General features: G+C 34.7%; 1 protein-coding gene across 1 annotated transcript in view; it reads left to right on the forward strand.

Moving 5' to 3' along the window:
* Paics (PAICS bifunctional enzyme) overlaps window positions 1-14055 on the forward strand; it is a 130167-nt gene that overhangs the window by 30328 nt on the left and 85784 nt on the right. Inside the window, exons 3-4 of the mRNA XM_090393287.1 lie at window positions 2255-2433; window positions 9567-9774. Coding sequence (XP_090249413.1) covers window positions 2255-2433; window positions 9567-9774 — 387 coding nt within the window. The remainder of the gene's footprint in view (window positions 1-2254; window positions 2434-9566; window positions 9775-14055) is intronic.

A 14055-nucleotide genomic window follows, 5' to 3' on the forward strand; every position in this document is an offset into this window, starting at 1 on the left:
AAGGAGAATTGCTATCATGAGTAGAATTATCCACTCTCTGCATAGGAAATTAGGATGGAAATGGGGAGGTGAAAACGAGGTGGAGTTAAAAAAATGTCGTCGTAAGGCTTATACACTGGCTATTCATAATTGTATTTTTTTAAGGCAATTACAATGTAGACTGATATATTAATTACAATAAAATGATGTCTCCCCTTCCTAGACACTTTAATTACAAGCCAGCCTGATGGATCCCTGGCATTTAGACATTCACAAACAGTTTCCCCCAGCAGTATGGATTTATTAAAACTTATATAACAAGGTGAACTGAAGTAGCTCAGATAACAGTGCTCTCTCCACTGAATTTGATCACCTTCACAAAACCTTAGCCAGTGGCTACAATTCCTTCTATATCCAAACAACATTACACAAACACCTTCTCTCCAGATCAGAGACTATACTAAAGCTATCACTATTCCATATATCCAAGGCACATCCAAAAAAACTTTTTTTGGGATGTGCTTTTTTGAAAAGACTAACAAAAAAAGAAGTCCGCGCGGTTAGCCTAGTGGCTATGTGCTTCGCAACCATATGCCTGGGGAAGGAGTGTCCTAGGTTCAATTCCCGTCGGTGACGTGAGGAGCTGAAGGATCTTCCTCAGCCATAGCCAAGTTAGCCAGTCTTGGGCGTGGACAGCAGGGTTTTTACCTCAGTTTATTCTGGGGTTTTTCATCCCGCAAAGCAGGCAAACTGGCCTTGAGAACTCAACACTACAGGTCATAGGATACACCGGGGCATAAGGCTGACCACCTTATCCTGTAAACGGAGTGAGGTCCGATGATCAATGGACCCTCGACACCGCAAGGTAAAAGAGGGTATAAGGAAGATGATAACAAAAATCTTTTTTTGTTGGTCTTTTGGATGTTTCATCACTTACAGATCATATAAAAAAAAATTGACAATCCTTATCTCCTCTGCCAAAGTCCAGTCAGTCTCTAGACCTGCCAAGTGTTTATCAGGTCCCTTGTTAGTTGTAAACTATCTTACTGTGGACAAACAAGCAAAAGGACAGCCAAGTTCAGAATTGCTGAACATAAGGGCTATGTTCATGTCCATCATTACAGCTATTCAGGACTTGCTGACCATGCTTTGGACACCTGTCATAGATTCCACTGCAAGAAAGCCACTTTACTCCATTGCAGCAAATATAAAAATTGGGCATCCTTGGTTGAATGAAATTGTCCAAATTTGAGAAGCTCTTGTCTTCTGAACATACTTCAGCCCATCAACCAAGGATGCCTAATTTAGCCTACTAGGAGCACTGTTTAGGACTTTAGACTTACTCTCAGTTGACGTGCTACATCTTCATCATTTAGTGTAGCGCCTGCATGCTCGTATCTTATAATTTGTTCCCTGATGATGGCAATTTAAATTTCCAAAATATTGGAAATGTTAAATTTATTTTAGTTAATATATTAGTCTGCATTGTAATTTCATTAAAAAACAGTTAGGAGGCAAGACATATTTAGCAGTTACCTAAACACCTTGAAATGTTGAAGGATATTATGGATATGCTTAAGCCAATTTTCTTGATGAATACAAGGATAATCACTATGGGGATTTTAAGTATGGCAAACTAGAAAAACTAACAGACTACAGTAAAGCATGAGTTTCTGGAGTGTCACTGAAATAATTCTTTGTAATCATACAATAGAGAGAGCAAGAAAGGATGAAGAATTTGCATTTGATAATTAATATCAGAGAAGGCAGTTGTGAACAAAGTGTTAGTTTGTTTCCAGTAGGGGAGAGAAAGTGATTTGCTTGGTCCTTACTTTCTTATATATAGGGGGATAGGGTTTTCTTAATGGAGGGTAAAAATTCATCTTCATGAGAGATTCAAACCTGCAGCCTGTTGGTTGAAGAGTAGATGTGCTGTCTGGTGGTTTTTGTAGCTTATTTATTTTTTTCTGTAATCCAGAAACCCTGCTCTAGGGACCAAACATTGAACTTTTTTCAATACACTTCAGGCATCCAATAAGCAGAGTGGTGGTGGTGGTGGTGGTCTCGCACTAGGTGACAACTCATTCCCCACTGAATCGCATTTCCATGGTGGGACTTGAACCTGTAGCCTCTTGTTGTCAGAGTGAATATGATGACCACACCAAACAGGCCAGCAGTTTCAACATATTATTCATATTTTTAATTTATTTTATGTTGTAAAATTTTAGGCTTGGACAGCCATACAAAAATAAGCATCTTAAAATTTATTTAATAGGAATTAAGACCCACTTTATTCAGCAGCATGATGAGAAATCATTTGTTGCACTGAATTGTGAAATGGTTCCGATTGAATGGGTGACTCGAAGGATTGCAACAGGGTCATTTTTGAAAAGACATCCTGGTGTAAAGGAAGGCTTTCGTTTCTGTCCACCAAAACTAGAAACTTTCTTTAAGGTGAGTCAAATCTTTATTACATGTGAAGAATTTTTGCTCTTTGATTGAAAAAATGTCACTCAGAAAGATCTGTGCTCAGAATGCATTACAAGAGCTAATAAAATCTTTTGAAATGCACATAATATTTTTTATTAAACATGCTTGTATACTTTCAGCTGCATCCTTGTCAAAATGCATTGTTATTTTAATTGTGATATTAGAGATAAAGAGAGAGGAGTTATGTATAAACGATGTTCATCATAGTTACCATTAATGAAATAATTCACTTATAATAAACTAATGAACTCCTAAAACAGCAGTACTTTTTTTTTTTTATTGAGCTTGATGTTGAACAATAGGAGATTGAAAATTTACTGTAGTAAAATTGCATTTGCTAGCTATGACAAAAATTCATGTCCCAATGTTATTTCAGTGAATCTATTTATTTTGGGATATGGATTTTTGTCTTCATTAATGAAACTTACTTTATTTTGAAGCACCACAACAGTTATATTTTCTACTTTGCTTTGCCTAATATTTGTATTGCTTGTTTGCTGAAAACAAACTAATAGGTAAATATCATATAAAAGATTTTAACATTTTACTTGAATTGAGCATCATAGATGGATAGACTTCAGGAATATCCAGGCTAAACCCTATATGGTACTTTAAACTATAACAGAAAGTAGTATACCAAATTGATTGTTATAGCTTTTGCTGTTTTAAATTGAGCTCCTGTTCACCAAAATCAGATAATTTTAATTTTGGTGGGAGAAGAGGCCACCCAACTAAACATGTATGTAGCTTTATATTTTGATAAGCACTAGCTGCATATCAAATTTGGTAGTCTTAATTCTTATCATTCAAGAAAAACCTTTTTAAGAGTTTATTTGGAGCAAATATCAGTTTATACACTTCAGGTTTTGATAAGAGGAAGATGTCTGCAGCATTTGATGGTCTTAACTTTTGACCTTTCAGTGTCTATGAAAAGGCACTCTGAAATTCTATACTGTCATCAGTTTTCTGATATGTATTCTCTTGAGGAGGGGGGATACAAGCGTCTATAAAAATACATGATTAAGTTTACATTATTACTAATCTCTTATCGACAGTTTTCCTTAAAATTAGTCTATTAATTGTCAGCACTCCAATATTATCTTGTCTAATTTTTGTCTTTTGGGCAGTTTTGACTGAATAAATCTCCTCCAAACTGTGGCTTCCTCTGTTCTTTTCCTGCCATCTTGGCATGGCATCAAATACTGGTTTTGCTAACCTCTCCTCTTCCATTCTGTTTAAGTGACCATACCATTACACATTCTTGAATGCTAACAGTGTCAAGTCCCTTTCAATATTATTGTTGCATAGGTACCTCCATGCAGTCCAAAGACTCATTTTGGGAAACCTAAACTATCAGCACAATATCTATTATACCTCTCCTTGTAACCATTAATAGACAAAACACTTGCATCTGACTCAGGCAACCCATTCCATTTACTCACCACTCTCCAAGCAAAAAATCTAGTCATCATGCCTTTGCTGACCACACTATTGCCCAACTCCAGGAATGACCTCTTGTTCTGCCCCCCCCCCACTAGCCAAGTGCTGAAACATTTCCCCTGCATTAATTCTATAAAATCCTTCAAGTAACTTAAATGTTTCTGTCATATCCTCTCCACATATATCCCTTAACTTAAAATTCCACACATTTAGCCACCTCCCAGGTCAAGACTATAACCTACTGTTGCAATTCACAAACTCTCAATTTATTGCTAATAGGGGGCATTTCTACAAGCCATTCACCATCTTGGTCACTTGTCTCTCGATTCTCTCCACCACTTCCTCATCCCCCCCCCCCCCAAAAAAAAAAAAACTCAGGTGATCAGAACCTGAGCGCAGTAATCCAGATATAGTCATATCAAGGCTTTATAAAGAGGAATGATAACTTCCTTATCTCTGTTTGTTAGTTTGTTCTTCAGTAACCAAGTAATACTGAGTTACCCTGGCTACTTTAGCAATATGCTCTCTAAACTTTAACTCTCTATCTACTATTATTACCCCCAGATCTCTGGGGCTTCGTCAATTTTTCTGGAGTACAGTTCCCTCATGGTGGTACAGTTTGTACCCTTTGTATCCCAAAATGCATAACTTTACATGTTTCCACATTAATTTGAGATCTGTTATGTTTTGTCCATACTGTCAACCTATTTAAATCATCCTGCGAGCTCTTGACATTATCTTGATTAACTATTACCCTACTCAATTTTGAATCATCGGCAAACAATTTGATTATTTCCTTTCTAGCATACCACTAGTCACTTGCCCTCTCCTGGATTCTGCTCCTCCATTTGGTATCTGTCCATCAGCTACCCTTTTATCCACATGTCATCCATCCCCATTTGTTCTAATTTGCATAACAGAGTTCCATGTAGTATTCTGTCAAATGCCTTTGCAGAATCATTGTGTAGCCATTTCCTTTATCCAACTCAGCTGCTACTCTATTTTAAAAAGTTTGTAAATTACTAAGGCATGACAGACTCACAAAGCCATGTCCTCCCCCCCCCATATAGTATCATATTCTTATCCACTGATTCTTGAATTCTTTCTGCCCAATTTTCCAGTACTTTTACCACCCCTCCTGAGATACCGATTTGGTCTATAATTTGCTACCACAGACTTAGATCCTCCTATATAAGAATGTACAGTTCCCCTGCACATTTTCATAAAATGCAAGCTGATATTGCATCCTATCCCACAACTCTATTTGCATTTGGATTATACAATATATACTAAGTACCTCCAGTTCTTCAACCTTCTGTTTTCCCATCAGTCCCTCTTACCAGTGCCATAACAGCTTCACTTGGATCTATACCTTTTGCAAAGTGGTCACTCAGTGGCTCAAAAATTTCAGTTGCCTCTGTCACCTCTCTACCATCTGCACTAATTAAAGTTATCATTCTGTAATCAATCATTCTTCCTCCTACTTGCCACATAACAACAAAAAAAAAAAAAACTCTTTGGGATTTTCCTTTTGTCTATTTGCTAATCTCTTCTCATAATCTGATTTTGCCTTTCTTACCTGATTCTTGTATCATTCTTGAGTTAGCCAGTCACTTTTTATCCTTATAATCTTTCAAGTTTCTTTATGTGCAGCTCATGCTTTATTATGCTACTTATCCATCTAACTCCATCCTAATTTACTCTCCTAACCTTGGGTATACAGTGTGATATTGCTTCCTCTAGATACACCTTGACCATCCCTTGTGCATTATGAATATCCTTCCCTTGCAGATCTTTATGCTGCTCTACTGCTTCAAGTTGCCTCCTAAGCGTTTCATAATCACCTGCCTTATAGTTCCACATATACCCCCTTCTTAACTGGAATTTGCATGTGTTTTGCTAACCTTGCACGTCAAGATAACACAATCACTTTCCCCAATTGGAGGTAATGTAGCCATCTTTAAAAAAAGGTGGACAAGTCTTCTGATCCTATTACTAGATCCAACACTCTAGTATCCTGAGTCTCCTCTGTCATGTTCTGCTTAGAGTAATTATCTCTCATTAGGTGTATAAATTCCATTTCCTTCCTGTCATATCATCTTTCCTCCTTCCAATCTATGTCTCAGAAGTTCGAGTTCCCCCCCCCATAATAGTTACTTGACTTGCGCTCATTGTACTAATCTGCTGATGCATGTCTTCCACATCTGACACCCCCCCCCCCAAGCGTATAGCAGCGACCAAGTTTATATTTTGTCCAATTGGCCTTATTCTGACACCAGATTGACTTGTCACTACATCATCTGCTGTTAGCCAAGTCTCGCTCACTAATGCCTATAACATTTGGTGAGGCTGTGTAAAATCTTGCGAGAAATTAAATTTCGTAAATTTTTTGCTATAGATTTTTCAGTTTTTTGTTTGAAATTATGAAAGAAAAATGTGCTTAATAAGATCTTAAAATAAGAGTTGCTGTAAGAATGCACATACATTTGACATGTTAGTAAAAGCTTAGTAGGAATTAAGCCAGATTAGCACTGCTAAGTACCATCCAAAGATCGTATGGTCGAACAGCCAGCAATAATGTCATTTTGCTACTGACTAATCCTGGAAAGTTCATCATTAAGAACAAAGGTTAGAAAATCTGCATAAAAGGGAGTGTAGTACATGGCTCAAGACTTTTTTTTTTTTTGACTTTTTACCTTGGACTTCCTCGGGGTTCCTTCCTTCGTCTAGGAGGATTGTTCTTCCCGCTGCCAATGCCAGATATTTTCCACTGCCAGCCCTCTCTCTAGGCTCTGGGTAGCTACAGCAGAACCCAGCTAGTTCGATGGAGGAAAACTCTATGGGGAAACCACCAGAGCATGCCAAGCAGCTCGAAGACTGACCAGACGGAAGATGCTTCAGTCTCGATGTAGTTTGCTGTGTGTAAATTGGACTTTCTACTCGTGATAGTTAGCAAGTAAGCAATTATTTTATTGTATTTTGTTAAGAGAGTGTACCTCGGAATAGCATGTGATTGCAAGATATTATTTGTAAACAGGTGGTAACTTGGTTATAAGTTAAGGGAAGATTATGTGTTGTTAAGTATGTTTAGTTTGATTGTGTATGTGATAACGTCTGAATTAGTATTGTATGTGGCTGAAGAAATTTTTTTTTTGTTACAATCCTTATAGGAAGATTAGTGTTTGCCTGTAAGCGTAGATGTGTCACAGGAGACATCTGTATGTTATAGTATAATAAGTTTTCTGGTAGTGAACGTGCAGTATACATTCTGTTGCTCAAATAGCATTTTTTTTGTGTGTTAAAATCTTTTGTGAAGTAATCTCTCAGCAATTATGTGCTCTGTACCTATTCCACTAGATTGAAAATAAATGTTTTGTTTTGTAATTACCTGGTTTTATTCCTTAGCCAATGCACTATCTTGAAAGAATTAGTAAACCTGCGGGTATAGTAAGAAATGGCTAATCACGACTTGCATATAAGGAAATTGTGTAAACGTATTGATTTATTTCTGTTTTCTTCTCACCCTAATTTTCAGGCAATAGAAAGTAATTAGGTGTGCAGTCGATAATAAAATATAAATTTCTTAATTGTTGCGTGAGTGTTTAGGGACTGCTTATGTTAAATAGGCTTACTTCACAAGGTCTAACTAACTGCAGAGAAGGGGGGGGGGGACAGAAATTGGGTATGGTGAGATTAACTTTTCTGGTACAGGTTAAGCAAACATAAGCCTAACCTTGAGAAGTTTCTAGTCCTAACTTAGTGAAGCAAATAAAGTAAAATAAAAAGTTAAGTAAAGACATAGCTAATCAAAATTTAAATAATTAACAATATTTTACAGCTGCCAAATTGCCAATGCCAAAAACTCCTCCCTCTTGTTCTTGATAATTAATTCTGTCATTAGTATATAGAAACTGCAGCATCCCTCTTTAGGTTTTCCTATCCACTTTTTACATCCTGAATTGACTATCCTATTCAATATTTTTGCTTAAGAGATTAGATTCTGCACTTGTTGGTATTTCTTTTTCTCTCTCTCTCTCTCTCTCTCTCTCTCTCTCTCTCTCTCTCACATATCTGAATCCACCCTAAGGTCTTTAATTTTCCTGACTTTTGTGCTTCCACACTTTCAGTGAACAAAAATATTGGTTAATTCCACAAATTCTTAAATGTGTATTGGTTTTCAGGAATTCAAATTAATCTCCAAGAATAAAGCTGTCTATTGTCATCTGTTCAGACTGAGGTTAACTTTTGCTTTAGTTGAAATGCCTGGTTTAGAAAATGCTCCTGGGATGTCCTTGATGGAATTTTTGGATCCTTGGCTTATCAGCTGAAGAGTGCATTTGAATGCAGTGCAAATTTAAGATTTCTAATAAGTACATTATTGCTGATTAATTTCTGGAGATCATCATTATTAATTTCTTGATATGTACCCTCAAGAATTGTTCAAGCTACTATGACAGCACTACGTTGAAGTTTACAATATTAATCTTCTATCAATAATTTTCCTCTAAATTAGTCTGTTACTTGTTAACACTCTAGTATTGTCATATCTAGCATTTCATTTTTGTAAGGTACTTCTGGCTATCATTCCACCCAGACCTTGGTCTATTCTAGCATCTTCATTTTTAATGATTCTGCCGTTGATGCCATCTGTTTTGTTCAGGCACTTAATTTTTCTCAGAACTCTCATATCTGTGGTCTCTAATCTTTGATTAAGTGCTTTATTTCTAATCTAATTCTCTGCTCCATAACTTAAATTATGGATCAGAGAACCAAACTAGCAGTATGAAAGCAAAAGGCTTGCATACTTCTGGTTTGGTGTTTTGGCTAATTTCTCACTTATTCCGTATAAATTTATTCAGCTGGCTACCCACTATACCAGCTTTGCTTATTTTGTTGTCTATTTCCAGATTTAACCTGCCATCTTCACTATACCAGCTTTGCTTATTTTGTTGTCTATTTCCAGATTTAACTTGCCATCTTCACTAAAAATTGTACCTAAACAGCTGAAATATTTTACTTGTTCTATAGGATCTGCATTCAGAATGCAGCTGAAATTTTCTATGCTTCTGCCTACTTTCATAGTTCTGGTCTTTTTATTGCTGATTTTCATGCTAAATTTGTTAACAGCTGTTATTTAATTTAGTTAGAGAATCATGGAGACTTGAACTCGTTGTGTTATGGAGTACATCTGCATAACCATCTGCATAAAGCAAAGAGCTAAGTTTGATATCTCCATTTCTAATATCAGGTTTAATGTCACTCTTTCATAATGTAATCCATATAAATGATGAATAAAGTGGTAATAATGTGCATCCATGTCTTAGCCCAAATTTTATATCAAACCATCTTCCTGTGTTTCCTTCAGTTCTAACTGCTGACTTATACCTGTTAAGGTATGAGTCATGACTTAAATACAGATCCATGTCACTTTCTCATGATTTCTCAGCTATTTGTAAAGTGAAAATTAGATCATGATACCTTCATTTGGCCTGAACCCCAGCTTGTCCTTCAAGTTTCTCTTTCTTAATTCCACAATCTTTCTCAACCTCTTATGGAGATTATTTCCCTATCAACAGAAGATCCCTTTTCCATTTCCAGTATGGTTATGTATAATAATATTACTGCACATTTCCAAATTAAATATTTGTTTCTTACAGGATGATGAAAATCATGATCCTCAGTGGTCTGATGAGCAAATTATAAATGCTAAATTCAAGTTTGGTGGAATTGCAATTGGTCAAGATGAAGTGGAAATTATGAAAAAAATAACTGTTACTGTTTTTGAAGTTTTAGAAAAAGCATGGTTATCATTGAACTGCAGTCTTATTGACATGAAAGTGGAATTTGGTGTAGTACCATCTACAGGTAAGTTTTTTTTTTTTTTATATTCTTAAAATAACTACATTGACTCTTCTTTCACACTGTAGTAGTGCACATATCACCTGAAAATATTGCGTTTTGAGTACTTAATGCTATTGCTTTGTGAAATTCACAAAACAGGACATTATTTTTTTAAGTTCCCTAGTGTGTGGGGGTGTGTGTGTGTGTGTGTTATTATTATTCAGGCCTCCATGGAGTCAAAAGACTCATCGTGGGAGGTCCTTCCTAAGAACATAAAGTCTATCAAGACTCATCGAGGGGAGGTCCACCTAAGAAACACAAAGTCTATCATACTACTCCTTAAACTCATTGACTGTTCTCGCTCTCACCACTCCATCAGGCAATGCATTCCGTGTGTGTATACTGGAGGGGTGCACATGTAGACCACATATTTATTCAGCTTAATTTCATTGGAATTGTTAGTCATTCAGTAATAATAGAAGTCCTACTGTTAATATTAGAGATTTTTATATAGATATTATCATAATATTAATCCTACCGGCTGCGGCATTGTTTAAATATAGGATTTTTAATTATTTAATATTTCCTGTCTATAGAGATGATCTCTGTTCAACAATTATTTTTTTAATTTCGAATGTACCTATATTTATTTATTGCACAAGGGTTCACTCCGATTGGTGCAATGACCTCTTTTTTACTATTTCTTTCAGAATCCAATTAATTCACTGACTCAAGACCAAAATACAAAATAAATACATTTAATATAACAAAAACAAATATATATATATATATATATATATATATACACTTCAAACAAATATTACATAATTAACTACAAATTAATTGGATCCAATGCCTTTTTAAAAATAAACTTGCACTTAAGACTAGATTAAACACTTTGTTTGCACAATGACAAAATGTTCATAGCCAGTTTCTTTCTCTGTCAAGGCCCTTTTCTGAAGATATGACTTTATTCTTCATTTTCACTGAATCCTTTTTTTTCACTCATGTAGCACACATTAATTCTTCCTGACTCAATTCTGTCTTCTTTTTAGTAGAAATAACAGTTAGATCTGGCATCCTTAATACAGATGAAACTTCCTAATGAGAGCTTTTTACGAACATTCCTTTAGAACGTAAATAACAATTTCTTCTTCTTTTATTCACTAATGTTTATTGACAGTCTTAACTCTTCCACTTTAAAAGAATTTACAGTTCTAAGATTCCCTTTTCGGAACCTACTATAAATCTTCCAATTAGCGTTTCCTCCAATATTCCTTTTAAAACGCATAGAGCAATATTTTCTTTTAATTATCAATACTTATTCCACTTTGAAACTTCATAGTTCCACGATTCCTTTTTGGAATATACTATTAATTTTCCTCTGACTGTCACATAAAAACTTAAGTTCCTCCGAATCTAAATGTCTGCCAGCCTGTGTTCTAAATTCCTTCCGAACACTATCTTGTTTTTCTCTTCATTACTATGATACCGAATGCTTCTTGTCAGCTGTCAATCACACATCAAACTTCTCAACAAGCATGTGCATGCCTTGAAACTGGTAAGCAAGCAGTTAGGTATAATGGCTGACACGTTGTCTCCGTTAGCGACAAGAGAATGTCTTCATAAAACACAACTTTTGATAATTTTAAACTATAATAAAATTCCTGTAAGTAATACAAATATCAAATCTGGAAAGTATACATAAATTTTTAACTGCTTTACATATCACTTTGACAAAATAATTTCAATAACGGGCACGTCGCAAGTGCCGACAATGCATGTTATGAAACTAAAACTAATAAACATACTAGCATAAACAATACGTAAAAATATTCAGAATTTTAAATTATGATTATTTTTACACTACTCCCAGTTATTTCCTTTATAGTTTCTTTTAGCATATATAACATTCATTTTATTTAGTTGAATAATATATGCTTTAAATTTTTATTTATAATTATAATTGTTCATCTTAAATTATAACTGAACAATTTCAGAATAACTAAGAATGTGATCATGACTCACTTGATTGGTCTGTGAAATGTAATGAATGAAAGAATGAGCCACGTAAGCACCGTCTGTCCATTACTGAAATTTAAAAACTGAAACAGTCGCAACTGTGGCTCACAGCTGTAAATAACATTTGCTTATGCTTTTTATTCCAAAAGGGACTACATGAGTTCATTTAGCTCTAACCAACATTTGGAAAACTGGGGAGAAGCTGATCATCATCATCAGTTGCATCAGTCTTGGAATTGGTAGCTCAGCAGCAATTTCCTCCATTCCGCTCTGTCATTGGCTTTCTTCTTAACCTCCTGGTAACTCCTCAAACCCGTGCTGTGTTTGACTTGGTCAAGAAAGCTTTTCCTTGGTCTGCCTCTTCTTCTTTTCCACTCTATTTTGCCTTCAATTATTCTTTTCACAAGTCCATCATGTCAAAGTATATGTCCAAACCACCTATTCCTTCTAATTTTGATCCATTTTATTAGAGTTCTTGTTTCATTTATATCTCTCAGGACTTGTTTGTTTGATTTTTTTTCTGTCCATTTTATTTTGTTCATGCGATGCCAGCACCACATTTCAAAAGCCTCCAATCTTCTTATATCTTCTCTGCCTAGAATCCAGGTTTTGCATCCATACAGTGCAATGCTCCATATTAATGTCTTTACTACTTTTTTTCAATTGTAGGTTGAGGTTTCCTGTTAAAATGCTTTTCATCTTAGAGAATTGGGCTTTTGCATTGTTTATTCTTGATCTTATGTCTTCTCTTGTTCTGCCATCTTCTGTTATTAGGCTTCCTAAATATTTAAATCTTTTCACTTGTTTTATTTGTTCCCCGCTGATGTCTATATGCTCTATTGATAGGGAGTTTGCCTGTAACAATGATTTTAGTCTTATTTGTGTTGATTTTCATTTTATATTTTTCAAGGTTATTATTTAGTAATTCTAGCATTGTTTTGAACGTTCTTCTGTTTTCTGCTACAAGGGCTATGTCATCAGCAAATCTTATACACATGACTTGCTCACCATTTATCTTTATGCCACTATTTATTTTATCTTTAGTTTCCTGAATGGCCTTTTCAATATATAAATTAAATAAAAGTGGTGAAAGTATACATCCTTGTCTTACTCCACTGCTGATATTTATTATTTTCTCCTTATCATTGATTTTAATCCGTCCATTTTGAATTTTGTAAATTTGATAAATTATTTTCCTATCCCTCAAATCTATGCCGATATTAGTTAGACAATTTAGGAGTATTTGCTGGTTTACTTTATCAAACGCTTTCTCTAAATCATGGAAGCAAATGTAAGTATTTTGACTAAGGTCTAATCTTCTCTCTATTATTGTTCTTAAACAGAGTATTGCCTCTCTTGTTCCTTTATTTTTTCTGAATCCAAATTGGTCTTCATCTAATAGACAATCTATTTTTGAATAAATTCTATTTTGAATAATTTTTAGCAGAATTTTGCTAACATGTGGGATTAAAGCTATTGTTCTAAATTGGCTGCATTTGTTTACATTATTCTTTTTTGGTATTGGTATTATGGTTGATTTCATAAACTCCTTTGGTATATCTCCTCTATCATAGATTTGGGCTATTAATTGATAAAGTAAGGTTTTTGTCTCATCACCTAGATTTTGTAGCAGTTCTATAGGAATATTGTCTACACCTGGACTTTTTCCATTACTCATTTTGGACAGTGCTTCTTTATCAAATTCTTCTCGCATTATTGGGAGTCCTAGATCATCTTCATTTTGATTTTCTATGTTGATATCAACATAAAGTTTGTCGCCATTATAGAGATCTTCAAGATAATTCTTCTATTCCATTAATGTATCCTCAGATTCTATTAGTAATTTTCCATTTTCATCATTGATGGCATTGTTTTTGCTGTTCTTATTAAATTTGAAAGCCAGTTTAATTTCTTTATAGGCTTTCTCCATGTTTTCTTTTTTAAATAATTCATCTATGTTATTACACTGTTCTTCCAGGTATTCTTTTTTGGCTTGTCTACATTTTCTTGTAATTTGATTTTTAAGATATTTATATTTGGCCACATCTTCTTTAACAGCATTTTTATATTTTCTTCTTTCATCCATAAGGTCAAGTATTTCATCTGTTATCCAATGTTTTCTTTTTCTGCATTTTTCAATAATTGATTTGATGAATTTGTAATTAACTCTTTAATCATATTCCATTGGTTTTCAATATTATTCTAACTATTTATGTTTTCTGGAATGTTATGATCAGTTGCCTCTTGGTATCCTCTCTTTACTTCTTTACTCTTTAATTTTTC

The sequence above is a fragment of the Typopeltis vanoorti genome, chromosome 5 (genome assembly GCF_054136105.1).
Source record: "Typopeltis vanoorti isolate ZY-2024b chromosome 5, IOZ_Tvanoo_1.0, whole genome shotgun sequence".
Classification (NCBI taxonomy): domain Eukaryota; kingdom Metazoa; phylum Arthropoda; class Arachnida; order Uropygi; family Thelyphonidae; genus Typopeltis; species Typopeltis vanoorti.